Raw genomic sequence first — 22,726 nt, 5'->3', positions numbered from 1 at the left:
GCCGTTTTACCTAGGTGGAAGCAAAACTTCATGTTTCCGCGTTGCTCCGTTGTGCACTCCATTGAGCAATGACACGAGTCCTCACACTGACTCCGTGCGATGTGTTGCAGCGTTCAACTCCGTTTAACTGTGTTCAGTTGACTGATAGGGGCACTTGGTGTCATGTCTCGCAATGTGTATGCGCGACCGCATCGTCCGAACTAGCACGGTGTACAAACTAGGCGACCATTCACCGAACTTTTCAGACACAGGTTGTATTTTGAAGTATACGATATTTTACACCTAGGGCATAATAGGACACCCTTCTCGTAAAATTACAACTTTGTACGTCAAACATTGTTGAAGGGATGAATAATTTCGTTTACAGAGCAAACCTCATTTAACACTTTAGGGGTGGAACGTTAAAAATTATTTCCTATTTCACACCTAGGATTTGGAATTGGAATTTTGTCTTCGTACGTTAAACCGTTCCGGGGGAAGGAATGATTATATTTGTTTTCGGATCTTTTAACTTCCATTTAACTCTCTGAGCTGTTAAATTTGTTTCAAACCTTCTGTTATTTAACATCTAGGTCTAGGATATCATTTGAAATTTTAACTGCATAATTCAACCGGTCTCATATAAATGCATGTTTTTGTCATCATTCCTCACCCCCCTGTCAAAACTCCTTTAGGGCTGTATTGTTTTAAGTTCACTTCTTATTTGTATGCTCATAAAGATAATTCAACTCTTTACACCCCCTTAAGTTGATTCCACTCCCCGTCCCTCACCACAAAATACACGTGCCTTTATTTTTAAAGGAGATTCCAAATAACAAGTTTCTCGTGAGTAACATTCTTCGTTTTCGAGATATAAGTATCCTCAAACAAAGAATTCAGCTCATTTTTCAATTCAATTTTCCTCCTCTTAATTATATTTTCCGAAAACAAAAGAATACGTGTTTCTTTATTTTTAAAGGAGATTCCAAATACAAATTTTCGTGTCTGTATCATCTTCAGTTTTTGAGATATAAGTATCCTCATAAAAAGACTTCAACCATAATACCAGTTTCTTTTACAACCCCCACTCCTTAAATGCTTTTTTCGAAGCAAAAAGAAAATACGTGTTACTTTATTTTTAAAAGAGTTTAAAAATACTAATTTTCACGTCTGTAATGTGTGGTAAGATTTTTTTTATATACTGTAGACATGCTCATTCTAAAAATTCACCCCCACAACACTTCCCCTTAAGTGGATATTCAGAAAACAAATTATGCGTGTTCCTTTACTTTTACAGGAGATTCCCGATTCCATTTTTCACGTCTGTAACATGTTACGTTTTTGAGATATATCGTAGATACACTCATTTTAAAAATTCATCCTTTTGTCACTCCTGTTTACCCCATCTCAAGAAGGTTTTCCAAAAAAATATGTGTTTCTCTATTTTAAAGAATATTTCAAATACCAATTTTCAAGACTGTAACATCTTCAGTTTTTGAGATATTAGTATCCTCATAAAAGGTATTCAACACCTTTTTCAACTTTTTTCACACCCATTAACAGGATTTTCCGAAAACAAAAGAATGGGTTTCCTTATGTATAAAGATGATTCCAAACACCAATTTTCACGATTTTAAACTGTTAAGTTTTTGAAATATAGATACACTCATTTTAAAAATTCACTCCCCTTTTTACCCCCTTAGCGATAGGATAAACGAAAATCTTCCCTTAGTGAGCACCTACATTGTAATATAAATGTATCCTCAAAATTTCATTTCTTTATGTCCAGTAGTTTTGGCTCGGCAATGATGAATCAGTCAGTCAGTCAGTCAGTCAGTCAGTCAGGACACGCTATTTTATATATGGTATAGACTAGAAGTTACCCGCGGTTTCATTCGCGTGCATTTTGTAACTTGATAAAATGCTTTTTTTTGCTAGTTGCTTTACGTCGCACCGACACAGATAGGTCTTATGGCGACGATGGGACAGGGAAGGGCTAGGAGTGGGAAGGAAGCGGCCGTGGCCTTAATTAAGGTACAGCCCCAGCATTTGCCTAGTGTGAATATGTATTTTGTATTTGTATTTATTAATGAACAAAACAGGCGTTCAGCCCCGAATACATGCTCACAATAATAATAAATAAATAAATAAATAACTAATAATAAACGCAGTCCAACCCAAGCCACCACTCTCCACCACATACAAAATAAAATGAAATGAACACCTCATCAGCCTGTTCTATGTTTACAATCTGCTGCTGGTGTTGCAACTTGCTGCTTGTTATCACTCACACGTACCCACTCATCACGCGACCTTCTTGCTTCAGCATTTTCATCACCTCTATTGTTCCCTGACCTACTCCAAAATAAGCTACACCAGCAACATTACACTATTGCATACCAAACCAGCCATGACACTAACATTGCATTCAATCTTTCAGATTCCACCTCCTATAGTACAAGTCTAAATAATAACAACAATATTCCGTCATTGCATTCCAATCCATCATACCACAGCTTTTACCAATCAGCGTTAACATTGCTTCATATCATTTCACTCCGCCATAACACTCCATAATAAAATTACCTCTCCATCTCCCAAAAATTTCGACCATGCATAACAAATACCAATCACGCCTATACCAACACCTCCCCAACATCATACTCCTTCCTCCTCTCCATACAAACAAACCACAATTTACAAAATTGTAATAAAATCACCTCTCTCCAGCTCCAAAAATTCAATACTCATACCAGACACCAATACAATAATACCCCCTCCCAACTTCCACGAATTCGGCCGTAAATAAACCATCTCAATACCATACCATACATCACCTAATCATACATACTAAGCCTCCAATGCTTCCGACACCATATCTCAGCAATACAACACATACCAACACCTCTCCAACATCATATTTCTTCCTCCTCTCCATACAAACAAACCAAAATTTACAAAATAACAATAAACTCACCTCTATCCAGCTCCAGAAATTAAATACTTATACCAGACACCAATACAATAATACCACCTCCCAACTCCCACGAAGTCAACCATAAATAAACCATCTCAGTACCAAACCATACATCACCTAAATACTAAACCTTCAATACTTCCCACACCACATTTCAGCAATACAGCACCAACTCCACATTATATACCACCTCTACTTATATCACCACTTCTCTCACACTACATTCCAACGATATAACACTTTTCCAACACCACATTTACCACCACTCCTCCAACTCCAAATATCACAATAAATATATCACTTCACCATTACCACATCTCAGCCTTCACAAATTATTTACCATCATAACCTAATGAAATTACAATGAATAACCAATACCAGTCACGCATATACCAACACCTTTCCAACATATTTCTTCATCCTATACCACTTCTCCATTACCATATTTATACCACCACTCCTCCAACTCCACATATCAACAATAAATATACCACTTCACCATTACCACATTTCAGCCTTCACAAATAATTACCATCATAACCTAATAAAATTACAATGAATAACAATTACTAACATATCATAAAACAAACAGACCATGCAATCCTGTCCTCTTACCCAACTCCGCCTAACTAAGTACTCAATCCCTATATTCCCTAATCCATTAGAATTTTAACATACTATCCCCTTCCCTTATACAGATAACTATTCCACCCCCCTATTCCCCTGCCCACCCTCTAACTCACTCTCCTTCATTTTACTCTCGCAGGCCTTTTTTGTCGCACAAAAATACCTGTTCAATTCACCCCCTTTTTCCCATTGTTTAATAATCCATCTCAGTATTGCGTTCTCATCCCCTCTCCCCAGTATTTCCCGATGCTCGGCACTCAATATTCCATGTCTTAACCCCCTCGTTACCTCACAGTCTCTTAGCAAGTGAAACTCATCATTCACATCTCCACAAAGTACACACCTTGTCTTATCCCTGCCCTGTAACCAGCCTTTATTCCTTGGCAGACCTAAAAGCCACCACATCATCCCATATCGTTTTGACCTATCGACGTATCTAATATTCAACCCTGCTATCTCCTCTATTTTCGTCAAAACAGTCAGCGATTTTCTTAGTCTGCTTTCCCCCAATAATTTCTGCCTATGGATATCTCTAATTCTCCTTTCCAGTATATTCATCCCTCTCACTTCTGTCTTTGACCAAACCTCCCCCCACAGGTGTCCTAATCCTATCCTCTCCAAATATCCCTTTATTTTTTCTAACCATCCACCCTTATACATGCTCTTAAATTGCTGTACATATGCTGCCTGTAAAACTCTCCCACCTTCCTGTCTTTTTAAATTCATCCAATATCTAACTATTCTTTTCACACCCTCTGATTCCAAATCCTCCCCACACATTAATTCCGCCCCTACATTTGCTGTACACCTCGGTAAGCCCATCACTAACTTGGCAAAACTACTAACAATCCTTCTTAGTTCCTCTCTTTTCTCATCCAGCCCCCAAACTTCTGCTCCGTATAATACCCTCCCCACGATTACCGACCTGAACACGAGTCTCAGTGTTTTGTAACTGATCCCCGGGTACTTGAGTAGCAAATTTCTGACTGAGGCTAAGGCTGCCAATCCTCTATATTTCACTCTTTTGATCTGGTCACTCCAAGTTCCTTTATCATTAAAAATAACTCCTAGATATTCCAGCTTCCTTACCTGTTCCAATCTTTCTCCCTGAATTACCCAATTCCCTTCTATCTTTCTTCTTTTGTTCACCTGTACTACCAATATTTTAGACTTATTTCCATTAATTTTCAATCCCCATTTCCTCGCAAATAGCATCACTGACTCTAAGGCCCTATTCATCGCCCCTGAAGTTAACGTCATCAATAACACATCATCCGCAAATATCAGTCCTGGCACTTCCAAACCATTAATTACTGGTACAGCCCAATTTTTTGCCCCAAACCCCTCTAAAATATCGTTGATAAATAAAATAAACAGTATGGGCGATAACTTGCATCCTTGTTTTAAACCCACCTTGGACTCTAATGGTCCACTCATTCTCCCTTCTCCCAATTTTACACAAAACCTGACGTCCCTATATATTCCTTCCACTGCCCTCAACATCTTCTCCGAAATCCCTAACCTTCCTAATTTCTCTAGTAGGGCCTCTCTATTTACCTTATCAAAAGCTTTCTCAAAATCTATTGCTGCTACATAAACCGTACTTCTAGCCATATTCTTATACTTTTCTAAAATAGTCTTTACTATCATTATATTATCCACTGTTCTTTTCTTTTTCCTAAATCCCCCTTGGTAATCTGTCAAAATTTCATTTTCTTCCGCCCACCCGCTTATTCTGTTCGCTAGCACCCCAGTATATATTTTACTCAAAGAATCCAACAGAGATATACCCCTATAACTGTTCACATTGTTCCTACTACCCTTTCCCTTGTATATAGGGCATATAATTCCTGTTTCCCATTCCCTAGGGTAATTTCCTCCCTCGAATATCCTATTGAATAGTTTCACCATGCCCTCTATCATTATCTCATTTTTACTAATTTCCTTCCAAAACTTATTATTTATACCATTACACCCCCCGGCCGACTTCGCTCTGGCTCTGCTTATCACTCCCCGGATTTCCTCTCTTGTGATTTCTTTATCCAAGTCATAAATTGCCACTCCCCTATTCCTCCAAATTACTTCTTCTCCCGAACCTCTCCATCTATCACCCCCCTTTTTTCCTAGTAATTCATCGAAGTGCCTGACCCATTGCACTTCCTCAATACTCGTTCTCTCCATATTCCTTCCACCCTTAATAATTCTATTAATCTTATCCCAGACTCTCTCAAAATTGTTAGTCTTGCAGTCATTATTTATGGCTTCCATTTGTCCCTCTAACCACGTCTTTTTTGTCTCAGAGATTTTCTTTTTATACTCCTTCCTCAATCTACAGAAAAACTCCCTTTCTTGGCTCCCACCTTTCCTTCTATATTCTCCTAACGCGTCCATCACCTTCCTCCGCCATCCTTCACACTCCCTATTAAACCATTCTTCTCCCTCTTTCTTATTTCCTTTTCTAGCTTTCACCTTCTGCGCTATCATCTTTATTGGATATAGCAACAATTCCAAGGCTTTATCAGTATTATTCTCTTCTAACGCCCCTTCCCACCCATATTTCAAAAGATGTAGCTCCTCCTTTACTACCCTATTCCAATCCCGGCCCACCTTCTCTGTCCATTTATACTTATTATAACCCCTCCCTCGTTTATCCTTTGTCTCATTTTCCTTCATTGTACACTTCTCTTCCTCTCTTTTCAGCATAACCCTCACCGGGAAATGGTGTGACTCAATCCAATCTCCTATTTCCATACTTACAACTTCCTCAATCATCCCTTCCGAGCTCAAAACCATATCTATCACACTACCCCCTTTCTCCGTAACATATGTCAATTTCCCCGTCCTGTCACCCTCTATCCACCCATTCAGAATATACAAGTTTCCCACAGCACACATCTCTAGGAGCTTCTCTCCATAACTATTTGTAATTTTGTCCTCACTCCTTCTGCTTTCTAACAAACACATTCCATCCTCCCTACTATAAACTGGGCTCTGTTCTCCTATTCTCGCGTTCCAATCCCCAAATAACAACATATCCTCCTCCCCTGGATACATTCCCCTTATCCTACCAATATCCACCAATAACTCTTCAAAAAAATATTTATTTGCATATTCTGAATTACTAGGGTGGCAGTAAACAAAAGCTAAATTTATTTTCTTCCTCCATCCCTCTCTCCCTCCCAAATTCAATCTCAGCCATATGGTTTCCATCATATCGGTCTCTATATCCTCTACTCTTTCACTAATTTCTTCCCTAATTAGAACTATCATCCCTACTGGTGCTCGTCCCTTATTCCTCTCTTTTCTTCTATATTTATATTTTATCTCAAACCCCTTCCATGCAATCTCCCTCCCTGTTTCCAACCACGTCTCCAAGAGTGCCACAACATCGAAACTTTCAATTACTTCCCTAACTTTCTTGTTTCCTAATTTGCTCCTTACTCCTTCAATATTCACACATCCTATCTTCCAATATTGTTATAACTTTCCCTCCCTCCCTTCTAGGTCTCCCCCTCTATTCTTACTTCTAGTATTTATCGACCTCTCTCCCTCTGTATCCTCCATCCCTTTACGTACTTTTCCCCATATGTCTTTTAAGCTCTTACTCCTGACTTTACTCATAATTTTTTTACCTTCTTGTCGATCTGTCTCCTCTTGACCTTTGTTGTTCACTACACCACTGCACCCTATACTCACCCCTTCTTGCTGCTCACCCCCACTCACCCCCTCACTATTTTGGACTTCTGAATCCACCTCCCTTTGTCCTTTCTTGCTCACTGCACCTCTACACTCTCCTCTCCCAGTTTCTTGCGGCCCACTCTCACCGTCCACTTCACTATCTTGGTCTTCTGTCTCCCGGCTGCACTGCCCATTCTCTTCCGAGATGCCCTGCTCTCCTGCCACGTCCCTCCTCCTCTTCTTTTCTTCTTTCTTCTTCCCATCTTGCCTTGTCCTCTCACCACTCTCAACCCTCTCGTTTTCGTCCATTTCCTTTAGCTTAGTCACTGAATGAACTCTGACCCATCGCCCGTTTGTCACCTCCAACCTCAGACCTCTTATTCGGGCCTTTAGCCCCTGGTTCCTCGCTCTCCATAGGTGCCTATTCAAGATCTTCGCGTTTTCACTTCCTTCTCTTCCCATGTCTCCTTTCACCCCTATTTTCCGCCCTTGTAAATTCTTGCTGTTCCTTAACACAGAATCTGCCATTAAGGTTGAGAACAATTTAACCCTAATTGGCCTCCGACCTTTGATTTTACCAACTCTCTCTACATCATCAATGTCTACCTCACTAAAGTTTATCTTCATAACATCACGTAAAGCTTCCACCACCTTAAATATCAGCTCAATCTTGCTCTCTCTCGCCCCTTCCTCAATTCCATATATAAATATGGCTTTTTTCAATCTCTCCTGCCTGTACCCCTCCGCTTCTTTCTTCATCTTCATCACCTCCTCTTTCAGATGTTTCACTTCCCCTCTCAATAACTCGATTTCTTTCTCGTTATTGACCACTCTCCTGCTCGATTCCTCTGTCTTCGTTTCAAGCCATTTCTTCATGTTCCCTATCTCCCTTCTCTGCTCCTCCATCATGTCCTTTATTTCCTGCACCTTATCCCATTGACACTTCTCCTGCATAACTTCACTTACAACCACCCTGAGTGCGGCCAAATCTTCCGTACTATATTTTCCACTGGTATTTGGGCCTGGGTTTACTTCCACCCCCCCAATAACCAGTAACACTGCTATCACTGTCACCACCAGCACCGCTTCACTCATTTTCAATCCGTCCGTCACCAATCCACTCCTGGCCTCCTTCTTCTGCCTTGCCTGCCATTTCCCAATAGCGGCCCGGTACTGTTCAATGCCGACCATGTTTACAGCACGCACTTCGCTACGCAACCTCTCTCCTCGACCGCTCGAGCTAGACTGCTGGTGTGAATATGGGAAACCACGGAAAACCATTTTCAGGGCTGCCGACAGTGGGGTTCGAACCTACTAACTCCCGAATACTGGATACTGGCCGCACTTGAGCGACTGCAGCTATCGAGCTCGGTTGATAAAATGAATCGTTCCTCGCTACTGTACTAAGCCATTATATGAAAATCCCTAAAAAAAATCCCTCACCGAAAAAATTGAGTTTCGTTTACCCCCAGAAACTCTTTGTAAACCATGTCTGTGGTATTGCCTTTTGGGGCTAAGATGACCATGCGACATACAACTGTACATGTGAGAAACAGTCTTCTCTCAATTCGAAATTAAAGTTTTTTATTTTTAAAGGAGATTCCAAATACCTATTTTCACGTCGTAAAATCTTCAGTTTTTGAGATATAAGTATCCCCATAAAAATAATTCAACCCCTTTATCACACTTTCCCCGCCCCCACCTCCACCTAATGAATTTTCCCCCCAAAATACATGTTTCTTTATTTTGAAAGGAGATTTAAATACCAGTTTTCACGTCTGTAATATCTTCATGTTTTGAGATATAGGTATCCTCGTCACAAATAATTCAACTCTTTTTCACATCTTTTCACCCCCGTTAAGTGCCTTTTCCGAAACAAAAACAAAATACATATTCCTATACTTTTAAAGGTCTTTCCAAATATCAAGTTTCATGTCTGTAACATGTGATGTTTTTTATATATAAAGTAGATATACCGGTACTCATTTTAAAAATTCACCCGCTTTTTCAGTTTTTTGACCCCTTTAAGTGGTTTTGCTATTTGCTTAACGTCGCACCGACACAGTCTTATGGCGACGATGGGATAGGAAAGGCCTAGGAGTTGGAAGGAAGTGGCCGTAGCCTTAATCAAGGTACAGTCCCAGCATTTGCCTGGTGTGAAAATGGGAAACCACGGAAAACCCTATTCATAGCTGCCGACAGTGGGGTTCGAACCCACTGTCTCAGGGATGCAAGCTTACAGCTGCGCGCCTTTAACCGCACGGCCAACTCGTCCGGTCCCCTTAAGTGTTTTTTTCGAAAACAAAAGAATACGTTTTATGTTCTTTTAAAGGAGATCACAAATACCAGTTTTCACGTCTGTAACATATTCAGTTTTTGGGATATAAGTATCCTCATAAAAAGAATCCAACTTCTTTTTCAGTCCCCCCCCCCCTTAGTGCGTGTTCCTTTATTTTTTTGAAAAGATTCTAAATACTAATTTTCACGTCTGTAAAATCTTCATTTTTTGAGATATAAGTATTCTCATTAAAATACCGTAATTCAACTCAATTTTTCAGCCCCTCCCCTTCCCGTTATGTTGATTCCCCTCCCCTTTTGTGTTTCTATATTTATAAAGGAGCTTCCAAATACCAATTATCGCGACTGTAACATTTTCAGTTTTTAAGATATATTGCGCCCGTTTTCAATACGAGCACATTGTAAGAGTGTTTCGACATCAATTATATGTAATTCTGTAAAGAACGGACAGGGGAATAAATCTTGTACAAGAAGGCAGAGAGCCAGGGTGACGCACAAGTGTTTTCAATGAGAGTGAGCGGTAATAAAGAAACCCGCCATAAATCGTAAACAGTAGTGTGACGGAAGTGCCCTATAAAATTTGTAAAGGAAAGCAACTGAGCCAAGTGATAAACTCACAAAAGATCTGGACTAAACTCAAGTAAATACAGAGTGGACTTCACGAAAACAAGGCCAAGCTCGAACAATAGCAGAAAGTATCACCCTAGCCCACACGGGTGGAGGAAGAAGCGAAGTCAGTACGAGGACGCGCAACTGACCTGCCAGTGAGAAAAGCGGCATGTTAATAAATTACCCCTGTATGATTGGTGGAGGCCAAGAAAAACCAAAGTGAAGAATAAACTGAAATGAGAGAACCGAGTTGATAAATTTAGCCGCACAGAGCAGGGAAAAGCATTCCTTAACCCTTAGCCGTATCGCATTCGATGTCGTTATCGTATTCGCATTCATAGTCTTATCGGCATTATCAGTCTTAGTACTACCAGTATTAGCATCATTCTTCGGACAGTATTATTGTTGTTCTCAGGGTTTCAGACTCTTGCACTTGCGAATCGGCAATCGAGTTCGTGTTACTTTGGACGTCTCACTTGCACACGGTACTTATTGACTGGTGACGTTCGTATTTACAGAGAGATACATTGAGACGCTGTGACATTGTGTTAATATTTAAATATCACTTTACCTCGTGTAGAGATATGTTTAGGAACTCTGAACCTCACGTGCGTGTAACTCAGTCGTCTGAATTTGTAATAAAATAATATTCAGGGAAACAGTCATTCTTAATCAGAGTTATCATGTCACGGTCGTGTATATCAGAACATGTGCTACGGTGAAAGGCTGTTAATCACCGCATAAAGTGACAGAAAACGTGTGCTTGGTCGACGTCGAGGTCCAAATCTTGTCCCGGAAATACATAACAGTGTTAATCGACAGTGCGGGAAATGTTCTGTCGGGCGACCGCGGCGCGAACAGACGGGTAGCCCATGAACTGTGAGCTCAGTTACACATAGCTCAGAAGGTGACCATAAATTTGTAGTGTCACTAGGCTACCGACGAGACATCATTGCACGAGATACCAGGAGACGCAGCCACAGAAGCAGCCGAACTAGGACAAAGCCGCGACAATGGAGAGCAGCAGCTGGACCAAAGAGAAGACGGATCTGATATTCGGACATCCTACGCCCGTTACAATGACGGCTTAAACAGGATGGGGCAATCCGGTCTAAAGCAAGGGGTGACCTGAAGGCTGAGTAGCAAACACACCATTTTAATTATGTAGTACTTTACGTAGATATTTAGAGGGATTTGTAAACAGTAGTTTTAGTTTGTGGAATTTTATATTTCTAAGAGGCAATCGCCAGTAACGTAAGAGTAAAAACTAGATTTGGTAAATGTATCGACCCATTTCATCTCATTTCATCTTGTTTTGTGCGGGAACTTAACGTAAGGACGCATGCCATTTGGAAGTAAATGTAAATAAGGGTCAATCAATGTGGATAATTACGTTTCATTCAGTGATCATTTTTCTTTCTTAATAAACGCGCTGGCAAGCCTCAAATATGTCAGGTCTAGTGTAATCTAGTAGTATGCATGCTTTGAAACGAATGAGGACATGTACGATATGTGTGATTTTCTCCGTATGTTAGAGAGTGAAAGTGATTGTTACGTGCATCTTGTCAGTTCTTTGGTACTAATCAAGAGTAAAATCATCAAGAGAAGTCAAATGTGTGTTGATAAGTGTTAAAATTCGTCATCAAGGAATGAACCAAGTAGTCAGATGTAAATTCAGGGAATAGGTCCTGTTGTCGTAGGAAGAGTTTATAGTTACAGGTCATCGTATTAATAGAATGGTCTAACTAAACGTCGATAGAGTCTTCATTGTAATGACACGATAGTCATGTGGAATCAGATTGTAAGGATGAAGGTACCAGAAGGCATAGGGATCTTCAAGATAGACAAAGTAATGTACAGACAGGCCTTGGGAAAGTGATAGTAAGATTGAGAAGTGTAATTCCTCAAGTTATAGAGATTACGGAGCGTGTGTGATCTCCCAGTGTGAAAATGCCGCCAGGGCTAGTGTTGTCGGGCGAAGTGATTATTTAATATCCCAAGGATTGTCATAAATGAAGGCATATTCGCATTCATCACCCACAGTTTTATTTTTAGTGAGTTAGGCAGTGTTTTCGGTAAGTGACCTGGGAAGGGCATATGCTAGGTTCATTTCCGGTATAGTCATCGTTGGTATGAATGACAGACGAACAGTGTTGATGGCTGAGTGTGTTTGTGATTTGTGTGTGAGACTGACATTATGTTTTCAGGTATTGTGAGTGCGTCATGTCTTTAATTTGTGTTGTAAATAATGTGTGTCCGTGGTAAATTGAAATCCACGTGAGGGATAATATAAGTGATTTGATGATGTAGTTTCTACATAAATAAATTAGTGCGATTCATTTGACCAATTTTTAGAGTTTAGTGTTAGTCATCACCTAAATATTTACGTAGAGGTCGGATAGGATTTCACCACAATGTTTTGTGGGCATGAAATTTAGCTAGTCACGCCATTCAACGAGAAATGAAATACAAGATTTAAAATACCAAGTTTCACGTCTGTAATCTTAAGTTTTTGGAATATTAGTATCCCCATAAAAATAATTCCATTTTTGCACTTCCTCCCCCCCCCCCCCAAGAGAATTTTCCAAAAACACAACGTATGTGTTCCTTTATTTATGAAGGAGCTTCAAAATACCTATTATCACGGCTATAACTTCTTCAGTTTTTGAGATATATGTATCGTCATAAAAAGAATTCAGCTCCTTTATCAATGCGTGTTACTTTATTTTCAAAGGAGATTCCAATTACCACTTTTCACGTCTGTAACATCTTTAGTTTAAAAAAAATATAAGTGTCCTCATACAAATAATTCAATTAATTTATCAAATCTTTCACCCCCTAACTTAAGTGGATTTTCCCAAACAAAAGAATACATTCTTCTTTATTTTTAAAGGCGATACCGAATACCAATTTTCACGTCTGCAACATCTTATTTTTTGAAATACCTTATACAAAATATTCAACTCATTTTTCAATATTTTCACCCCCCTCCTTTAGTGGATTTTCCGAAAACAAAAAAAAAACGTATTAAATTTCTTTAGTTTCAGAGGAGACTCCAAATAACAACCAATTTTCACGTCTGTAACATCTTAAGTTTTTGAGATATCAGTGTCCTAGTAAAATAATTCAACTACCTTCCCAGTCCTTTTTACCGCCACCCCTTAAGTGTATCTTCTGAAAATAAAAAAATACATGTTTCTTTATTTTTAAAAGAGATTAAAAATACAAATTTTCACGTCTATAACATGTTAAGTTTTTTTTTTTTTTTTGCTATTTGCTTTACGTCGCACTGACACAGATAGGTCGTATGGTGACGATGGGATAGGAAAGGCCCAGGAATTGGAAGGAAGCGTCCGTGGCCTTAATTAAGGTACAGCCCCGGCATTTGCCTGGTGTGAAAATGGGAAACCACGGAAAACCATCTTCAGGGCTGCCGACAGTGGGGCTCGAACCCACTATCTCCCGATTGTGTTAAGTTTTCGAGATGTATTGCAGATATGCTCATTTTCAAAATTAACCCCCTTTGTTAGTTCCCCTTAAGTGGATTTTTTCGAAAACAAATTGTCTATGTTTTTTTACTTTTACAGGAGATTCCAAATACCAGTTTTCATGTCTGTAACATGTTACGTTTCTGAGATATAGTGCAGATACGGTATAGACTTTTCAAAATTTCATCCACTTCCTCACTCCTGTTCACCCCGCATTAATTGGATTTTCAAAAAACAAAAAAAATGCGTGTTTCTTTATTTTTAAAGGAGATTCCAAATACCAATTTTCATGTCTGTAACGTCTTCAGTTTTTGAGATATAAGTATCCTCATAAAAGGTATTCAACCCGTTTTCACCTGTTTTCACCCCCCCTTCTTAACGGGATTTTCCGAAAACAAAAATATACTTGTTTCTTTATTTTTAAAGGAGATTCCAGATACCAATTTTCACGGCTGTAAACTTCTAAGTTTTTGAGATACACATATACTCATTTCAACAATTCACCCTCATTTTCACCCACTTAGCGACGGAATATCCATAAATCCTCCCTTGGCGAGTACCTACATTCTAATATAAATATATCCCCCAAATTTCATATCATTATGCCCAGTAGTTTTGGCTCGGCGATGATGAGTCAGTCAGTCAGTCAGGACATGTTATCTTAGGGTATATATATATATATATACACAAGAACCTCGTTAATCCGGCCCTCATTTATCCGGATCTCCGGTTTATCCGGATCGAAATTAATAAACATTTATTTTTACTTGTACAGTATTTCTTTTACTGCGTCGAATCTTCTTGAATATCTTTTCCGCCAAGGGTAGTTTAGGACAGGAATTGGAACTAATTCGGCCACGATCTATCAAGGGTACCGGCCAGGCGTTTGCCTGGAATTGAGAATGGGAAACCGTGGAAAACCATTCCTAGGACGGTCGAGGTAGGATTCGAACCCACGCTCTTCTAAATGCAACGCAACTGAGCGAGTTGGCCGAGCGTTTAAGGACGCGTGGCTGTGAGCTTGCATCCGGGAGATAGTGGGTTCGAGCCCCACTGTCGGCAGCCATGAAGATGGTTTTCCGTGGTTTCCCAATTAAGGACACGGCCGCTTACTTCCCACTCCCAGGCCTCTCCTACCCCATCGTCGCCATAAGACCTATATGTGTCGGTGACATGTAAAACAAATAGTAAAAAAATGAAACGCGTTATTAATTCACTGATGGTGAATTCGAAATTAAAACCGACGCTCCATCAGAAGAAACAATGACTCATGGAGAGGCAACAATGCAGCTGGACAAACTGATGGCCTATTTAGAATCCTTGACTGAAACCACTCCGGCAGAACTGATGTTAGTAAAACTTCTTCGTGATCGTGCTGCGCGCAAACGCTATACAAATGTAAAACAGAGAAAAACTCACACATTATTTTAGTGCATAAAACAGAGTCGTAAATGTAAGAAAAGTGTTCTGATATTTCTTTGAACAATTGAAGAAAGTTATTACTGTACAACTTATGTTAATAAATTATATGTACTGCATTTGTTTTTTACTTTTTCGGATTATCCGGATTTTAGATAACCCGGATCAGTTCCGGTCCCACTTAATCCGGATAAACGAGGTTCGTGTGTGTGTGTGTGTGTGTGTGTGTGTGTGTGTGTGTGTGTGTGTGTGTGTGTGTGTGTAGCTTCGTTCTTCTTCCACATTTCTCACACCCTCGTGGGATCGTGGGTACGATTTCCTTTGAAACTGTTTTATGGCCGGATCCCCTTACTTACGCCAATCTTACGTAGAGGGATGTATTTGCCAATGCGTGTTTCTGTGGTGGTTGGTAGTGTGTTGTGCTGGATAATAATAATAATAATAATAATAATAATAATAATAATAATAATAATAATCTATATAAATAAAATTGTAGGGTGTCCGCTGTCTGTAATTTCTTTTGTTTTGCCAATTTTTCAGATATTTATCCGTTTTAGGTCAACTCAAGACCGAATCGGTGGTTTTTACGTTTCGTGTCTGTTTGTTTGTCTGTTTGTCTTTCTGTTTGTCTGTTTGTCTGTTCCACCATCACGTCGAAACGGCTGGATAGATCTCAACCAAACTTCATATTTAGAGTATACTCATCCCGGGGAAGGTTTCGATATGCATATAATTTTAAAATCTTTGAATACTCGGGGGGTTTATAGGAAAACCAGAATGGTTTTTCCACCATCACGTCGAAACGGCTGGATAGATCACAACCAAACTTCATATTTAGGGTATACTCATCCCTGGAAAGGTTTCGATATGCATGCCATTTTAAAATCTTTGAATAGACGGGGGGTTTATAGGAAAACCTAAATGGTTTTTCCACCATCACGTCGAAACGGCTGGATAGATCTCAACCAAACTACATATTTAGAGTATACTCATCCCGGAGAAGGTTTCGATATTCATATTGTTTTAAAATCTTTGAATAGACGGGGGGTTTATAGGAAAACCAGAATGGTTTTCCTCCATTTTCTCTTAAACTATTGATTTTCTATAAACTTAGTTTACCGTACGTGAAACATCTCTTCATTATAAACAACTTTCGTTATGTTCATAATTTACATTACTCTTCACATGACGGAGAAATTTACAATTTTCCGCTGGTATCATGCTCTGCATTGAGTGACCGACAGACCGACAACGAACCTACAGGTTACCATGGCAACGTCTCTGACTGCATGCCAGCAGGGAAGTAACGTATTGCCATTCTCCTCATCATGCTTTTAAATTCGTGGTTGTTCCCTGGGTAGAAGGCAATAGAGGCGTCAATCGGCCTATCTGCGGGATATTGGCGGAATATCGTTGGATGTTATAACCGCCCTCGAATAGATTAAATAATAACGCCATTAGTCATCTTCTTATTATTTGTTTACCTAAGAATCACTGGACCTAAATTTCTCCTCTGTTATCGCTTTATTATATCCATAACTCACACTAGCATAATTTATTGAGGGGCATTTGATTTTCCAATACATTCACTTGGCATTTACATATTTGTCGTTATCCGGCTGTCCTCAGTTATAATCCATTTTCTATCCTTTCAACTTTTTAAACTGTATTATTTTCTTCCTTAATTACGCCGTATGTACGCGAGTGCTACAAACTACTGGATGTATTTCCACCAAGACTCATATTTAGAATACACCTGTCCTTGATAGGTTTTAGGGCAAATATTGTTTCTAAATCCCTGAACTGACTGGGGGTTTATACGAAACCGAAACAGTGATTTTTGCATTTCCACAAAATATACACAACCAAACTTTTCGTCAGGAGGATTAATAAGGGAGATATCATGAATGGTCACTTTTGCAGGTTAAGTCCAGCGGACATAGCCCAAAAGGTGTTTTACGTGGAGCAGATTCCTTATCTATGTAAATCAAATCGTAACGACTGTGTGCCTCTACGCTGACTATTTTGGCGAAATTTTCGTACAGCTTTACGTTTAAGGGGTAATAATGACCATCTCCATAATTTTTGGTTTAGTTTCCTGAAAGTCCTAATTTTTACCCGCCTCGCCCAAAATCCAGATTGCGGCATAATCTGCCAGAAGAAGAAGAAGGTAATTGAAATTTGACAAAATTATACGTTTTAACCTGTAACGAACGGAAAACATCCTAGATCATTAAATTTTTCACTTTTTATCCCCGAAGAATATCGAAATATGCAGGCAATTTTAATGATGGTGCAGACCTTCGGAAATTCCTATCACATAACGGATTGCACAATCTCCGTTCAATTTGGAATGATCTACAACCTTGGTCTTATGACTTTTTGCCGTATCTGTATCCATTTTACGTTCGATTTGTCTCTATTAATCGATGTTAAGTCAATTTGGAATTTTCACATGCATAATTCATACTTTCAATTACTTATATGAAATACAGAATCATCAAACTCTTCACGAAAATTGGCCCACCCAGTAGCCATATGTGAGCCAAATGCTATGTATGTAGCTGTCACATAATTATCCGAAAAGTAATGTAATGTGAGATAATCTTACAAAACCTTTACCCTGTCCACGTTTCTAACTCAATCTGACCCAAGAATAGATGACATATCATAGGACCAGCCATTTAGGCCACTAAATCCGGCGTGTCTTATGGTATAATCCTTTGTCGATATGACCTACGTTTAGTAGCAGTTAATCTGTAAATGAAGGTCTTCAATATTGTAAACACGCATATACTTTCGTATGTCGATCTATATATATTCACTGATGTCGATTTGTAGCGATCGAGAAAGGGTGGGTCTGCTATTGTAATCAGTACTCCCCACACCGACTTTGACTGGCAGTAGGAAAGGGTTCCTTCTCCAACTCCTGTGTAACTGTCATTAGTAAGGAAGGCCTACAATTGTAATGAATAGTTCCCTTCTCGATTTGACTTGCAGAAGGCAAGTGAGCATGCAGTTTTGTTTAAAACTCTCCTACCCAATTGTGTTTGGCAGTAGGCAAGGGTGCCCGCCATTATAAAGAAATGTCCTCATCTATAATGTGACTGGCATTAGGCATAGTGGCCTGCTATTTTGATGGAAACTCACCAACTTGGTGTGACTGGCAGTAATCTGGCTGGCAGTAGGAAAATGGGCCTGGCATTATAATGATAACTGCACAACTCAATGTCGAGTGATAGTAGGGTAATTGCCTGCCATTATAATAGAAACTCCTCAACTGTAATCTGTCTGGAAGTAGGAAAGGGGGGCTGCCATTTTAACGAAAACTCCCCAAATCGATTCTGTCCGCGTAGTAGGCAATGGGGCCTGCAATTATAATGTAAAGTTCCCAACTCGATTGTGAATGACAGTAGGCAAGTGACCCTGCCGTTATATCACAAATCCGTAACAAACACTTTACATTGGAAACAACGTATGGGGACCTCCCCATGCTCTTTCTCGGATAAAGCTAAGAGACATGCAATTTTAAAACAATCTTATTTACTGCATGTACACTATTTACTTCGATATTCGAATACAATGTAGAATACCGTAGCGAAGCACGGGTACATTCGCTAGTCTATATATATAAAATAAGAGTTTTGTCTGTACATTGCTCAGAATTTGAAAATAATGGTATTTCTGTATCGGTCATGTTCATAGTAACAAGAAAATGCACTTTTTACTTTTCCGTAATTTCTGTCTGTCTGTCTGTATGTATGTACACGCATCACGAGAAAACGGTTGAAGAGAATTTAATGAAAATCGGTATGTGAAGTCGGGGGATGAGCCTCTACAATCTAGGCTATAAATCATTATACTCACGCTGAGTGAAATGGTAGTTTAGGGGAAGGCCTAAAATTGAATTCTCAACTATTTATGTTACTAGTGGTCTAATGAAAATCGATATGTGAAGTCGGGGGATGAGCCTCTACAATCTAGGCTATAAATCATTTTACTCACGCTGAGTGAAATGGTAGTTTAGGGGAAGGCCTAAAATTTATTTCTCAAATATTGTTGTTATTAGTAGTCCTATCTTGATGAAACTCGATATGCAAAGTCAGGAAATAAGTCACTATAGTCTAGGCTGTAAATTATTTTATTCACGCTGAGTGAAATGGTAGTTTAGGGGAAGGCCTAAAATGTAATTCTCAAATATTTCTTATTAGAGGTCTAATCGATGAATGCTACATAACTAAGATTATATAGTATTAAATTTCCTATTATTCATGTCTTATACATTGTTACCGTACTGGCTATGATCACAAAGATATTCATGAATTTGGATTTTTGTTACTAAGTCCATATCAGCGCCGAGTAACGAGAAAATGGGTAAACAGTATTTAATGAAAATCGGTATGTAAAGTCGGAGAATAAGAAACTACAGTTTACGGTATAAAATATTTTACAAATCACAGAGTCGAAAGAAAACTAAATGTGTAGGCCTACAATATAGAAAGCTCATAACATTGATCAACAATAACATTACATTGACCTTTGTTTGTCGTGATGTGCTTTGTGTCTTCTGTTGCCCCTCATCTCCGGTAGATAGGATTACTCCTGCGTACAGAGTAATTTTTATTTGATTTACGTCGCACCGACATAGATAGGTTTTATGGCGACGATGGGATAGGATAGGGCTAGGAGTGCCTTAGGCCTTAATTAAGGTACAGGCCCAGCATTTGACTGGTGTGAAAGTGGGAAACCACGGAATACCATCTTCAGCGCTGCCGACAATGGGGTTCAAGTCCACTATCTCTCGGATGCAAGCTCACAGCTGCGCACCGCTAACCACACGGTCAACTCTCCCAGTCGTACAGAGTGTAACAGCCTGCCTGAATATTGATGGGAATTAGCTGGGGAGTTATATAACTTTCTTCTTTAGCATGCCATTCCCCTGGTTTATAACTTTTCTGATACTACTGGTACGTAACACAGTGGATCATCATAGCATTCGGGCTATTCAATCCCTACTCTGAGGCACTGATTGGAATGAACAGTGTGCATATTTAACGAAATAATGGCAGATGAGTGTTCATGGCAATCTGCGGCCTGGTCATCCCAGCTCTGGAACTTTGGACAATTAGATTGGCACTCCAATCTAACCGCAGCACTGTTCGTTAAAAGTGATAAAACGTGCGGCTTTCCATTTGATTGAGTATTTTATATGATAGCATTGCTTTTAATCGCTACGTTCACACTTACGTTTTTGTAATGACCTATGTTTATTTCAGTTAGGAAAACCACAAAGTCAGTCTTTCTGAGAATCCCGTAGCGAAGCACGGGTACATCAGCTAGTTTTAATAATAATATTGTTATTTGCTTAATGTCCCAAACTACTTTTACGGTTTTCGGAGACGCTGAGGTCCCGGAATTGAGTCCCTCAGGAGTTCTTTTACGTGTCAGTAAATTTACCGACACGAGGCTGACGTAGTTGAGCACCATAAAATACCACAGGGTCACACCTACCAGTTTGGGGTCAGAAGGCCAGCGCCTCAACCGTTTGAGCCACTCAGCCCGGCCGGTGTGTTGTGTGAATATGAAGAGGAGTATATTGGGACAGATACCGAGTCGGGAACCGAACCTGAGACCCTCTGAACCGAAGACGGCGACAATGACCATTCAACCAAGGAGCTGAACTGCACCAGGCTAGCAGTAGCCACACGAAATTATTATTATTATTATTATTATTATTATTATTGTTATTATTATCTTTTGTGATTAACAACTTCGCTTTTCGGTAGTGGTATCGAAAGTTGAGAGCGGTCCATTTCAGACCCTTAAACCAATCTGATATTTGTGGCAAGGCCGGGATACAAATCCGGACCAACCGACTTGTAACACTTTCCTATCCTATCGTCGCCATTAGACCTATCTGTCTCTGTGCGACGTACAACAAATTGAAAAAAAAAATGCTGCAGTCCCTTAAACGATGGTGAAGGGCACGTTTCAGGAACACAAAATAATCCTCATCTCATGTGCTTGACATCGTCTGCAACACATTTTGAGGGTAATTCTGTGAATGTCGAACAGGTGAACTCTTACGCGATATTATAACGCACATTATTTTCTATCAGCTTACTTCTTAATACAAACTTTCGTGTTAATGTTTGACAGTGAAAGAACGTATCGCCTGTCCGGAGAATGAAAACTGTCCAAGAAAATGATGAAGAAAGAAACTACTTACGGTCATTCTGGTGTGATGTCCCCGGTGACTTCTTCAGAACTGCTGTAACTACTTCCTCGCCTCTTATCTGCTGAATGACCTTGGGAGCTTGAGGCCAGCTTCACATGCTAAACTGTTTACGGCAAGTGTTTTCCTGCTCCTAGACTAACAGACCACCTCTCCAGTAATTTCTTTAAAGTAAAGTGCTGTCAATTACATTTGACATTGGCAGTGTCGTGGAAATAACACTTACAGGTCTAACTAAACCTTTGCCCACCGAGTGAGTTGGATGCGCGGTTCGCGCCGTGTCACTGTAAGCTAGCGTTCGGGAGGGTTCGAATCTCACCGACGGCATCTCTTAAGAGGATTTTCAATGGTTTCATATGGGGGCTATGCCTTAATTAAAGCCACGGCCACTTCCGTCTTAGTCCTAGCCATTTACCATCCCATCATCGCCTAAAACCTGATGTATTAATGCAACGTTAGGCCCCAGACAAAAAGAAAACAAAAACTTTCCTCGACTGTTACGTCAATGTTTCATCGTTGAACAGAATGGTAGCACTTGGTTAATCCTAGATTGAGTAATTATAAGCTTGCATTCGAGATATCATAGGCTCGAACCCCACTGCCGGTAACCCAGAAGATTGTTTTCCGTATTTTCTCATTTCCACGCCAGGGAAACTTTCTGGTCGCTTCCTTTCCACTCCTAACTCTTTCCTATCCCTTCGTCGCCATAAGACCTACCCGTATCGGTGCGACATAAAACAAATTGTAAAAAAGAAATTGAGCAGTTATTATTCCTGTCCCTTTCCCTAATTTATTGGGGTCAGAACTTGAAGTGAATATGGCCCAATTTTACGTCCAGATGCCCTTCCAAACGCCAACAGTACCAGCTTGGTATTCACTACCGCGTGTTTCTGGTAGTATGGTATGTTGTATATACAGTGAGTTTCTCTCATCTGTTGGCCGGCAGGAGCTGCCAGCTTATCTGCCTGCCGTTGACTCATCATTCCCTGCTCCGCGGCCTAGCAACAAGGACAGCACTTCGCTCGCTTTTTCCGTGAATGACAAGACAATTAAAATTAAGAAAATAAGAATTAAGAAAATTAGTAATTAAGAATTCAGAAAATAAGCTCGTACCTTATGTCAGCAGATGTTAGAAATGTTCTCCTCCTGCATCCACACATTTCTGCCTTGTATGGTTTCAATTTAAACATTTTCGTAGTCCGCCATGCTGAGCTCTTTGAAACCCCGACTTCTTGTCCAAGTCCTCTTAGGGATTTTGTAGGCGTATGTTCTAATCTCCCTGCGATTTCATTTTCTTTTTCCTCGTTAAGTACACGTTTTTTAACACTTCGCTTCTTATCTACTAAAGAACCAGTTCCTCTCAATTTGTTTATAAGTTTCTTCACGCTCTCTCTATGTGGAGAGCGTACATCTGGA

At 39.8% G+C, this 22,726-nt stretch overlaps 1 protein-coding gene across 1 annotated transcript in view; it reads right to left on the bottom strand.

Moving 5' to 3' along the window:
- Argl (Argininosuccinate lyase) overlaps positions 1 to 21,363 on the bottom strand; it is a 228,375-nt gene extending 207,012 nt beyond the window's left edge. The window contains exon 1 of the mRNA XM_067141512.2: positions 21,305 to 21,363. Within this exon, the coding sequence (XP_066997613.2) occupies positions 21,305 to 21,310 (6 nt within the window). The 5' untranslated portion in view covers positions 21,311 to 21,363. The remainder of the gene's footprint in view (positions 1 to 21,304) is intronic.
- Positions 21,364 to 22,726: the final 1,363 nt, after the last annotated feature.

The sequence above is a fragment of the Anabrus simplex genome, chromosome 2, assembly GCF_040414725.1.
Source record: "Anabrus simplex isolate iqAnaSimp1 chromosome 2, ASM4041472v1, whole genome shotgun sequence".
In the NCBI taxonomy this organism is placed as follows: domain Eukaryota; kingdom Metazoa; phylum Arthropoda; class Insecta; order Orthoptera; family Tettigoniidae; genus Anabrus; species Anabrus simplex.
The sequence above is the reverse complement of the archived record's forward strand: the minus strand, read 5'-3'. Positions and strand labels throughout refer to the sequence as shown.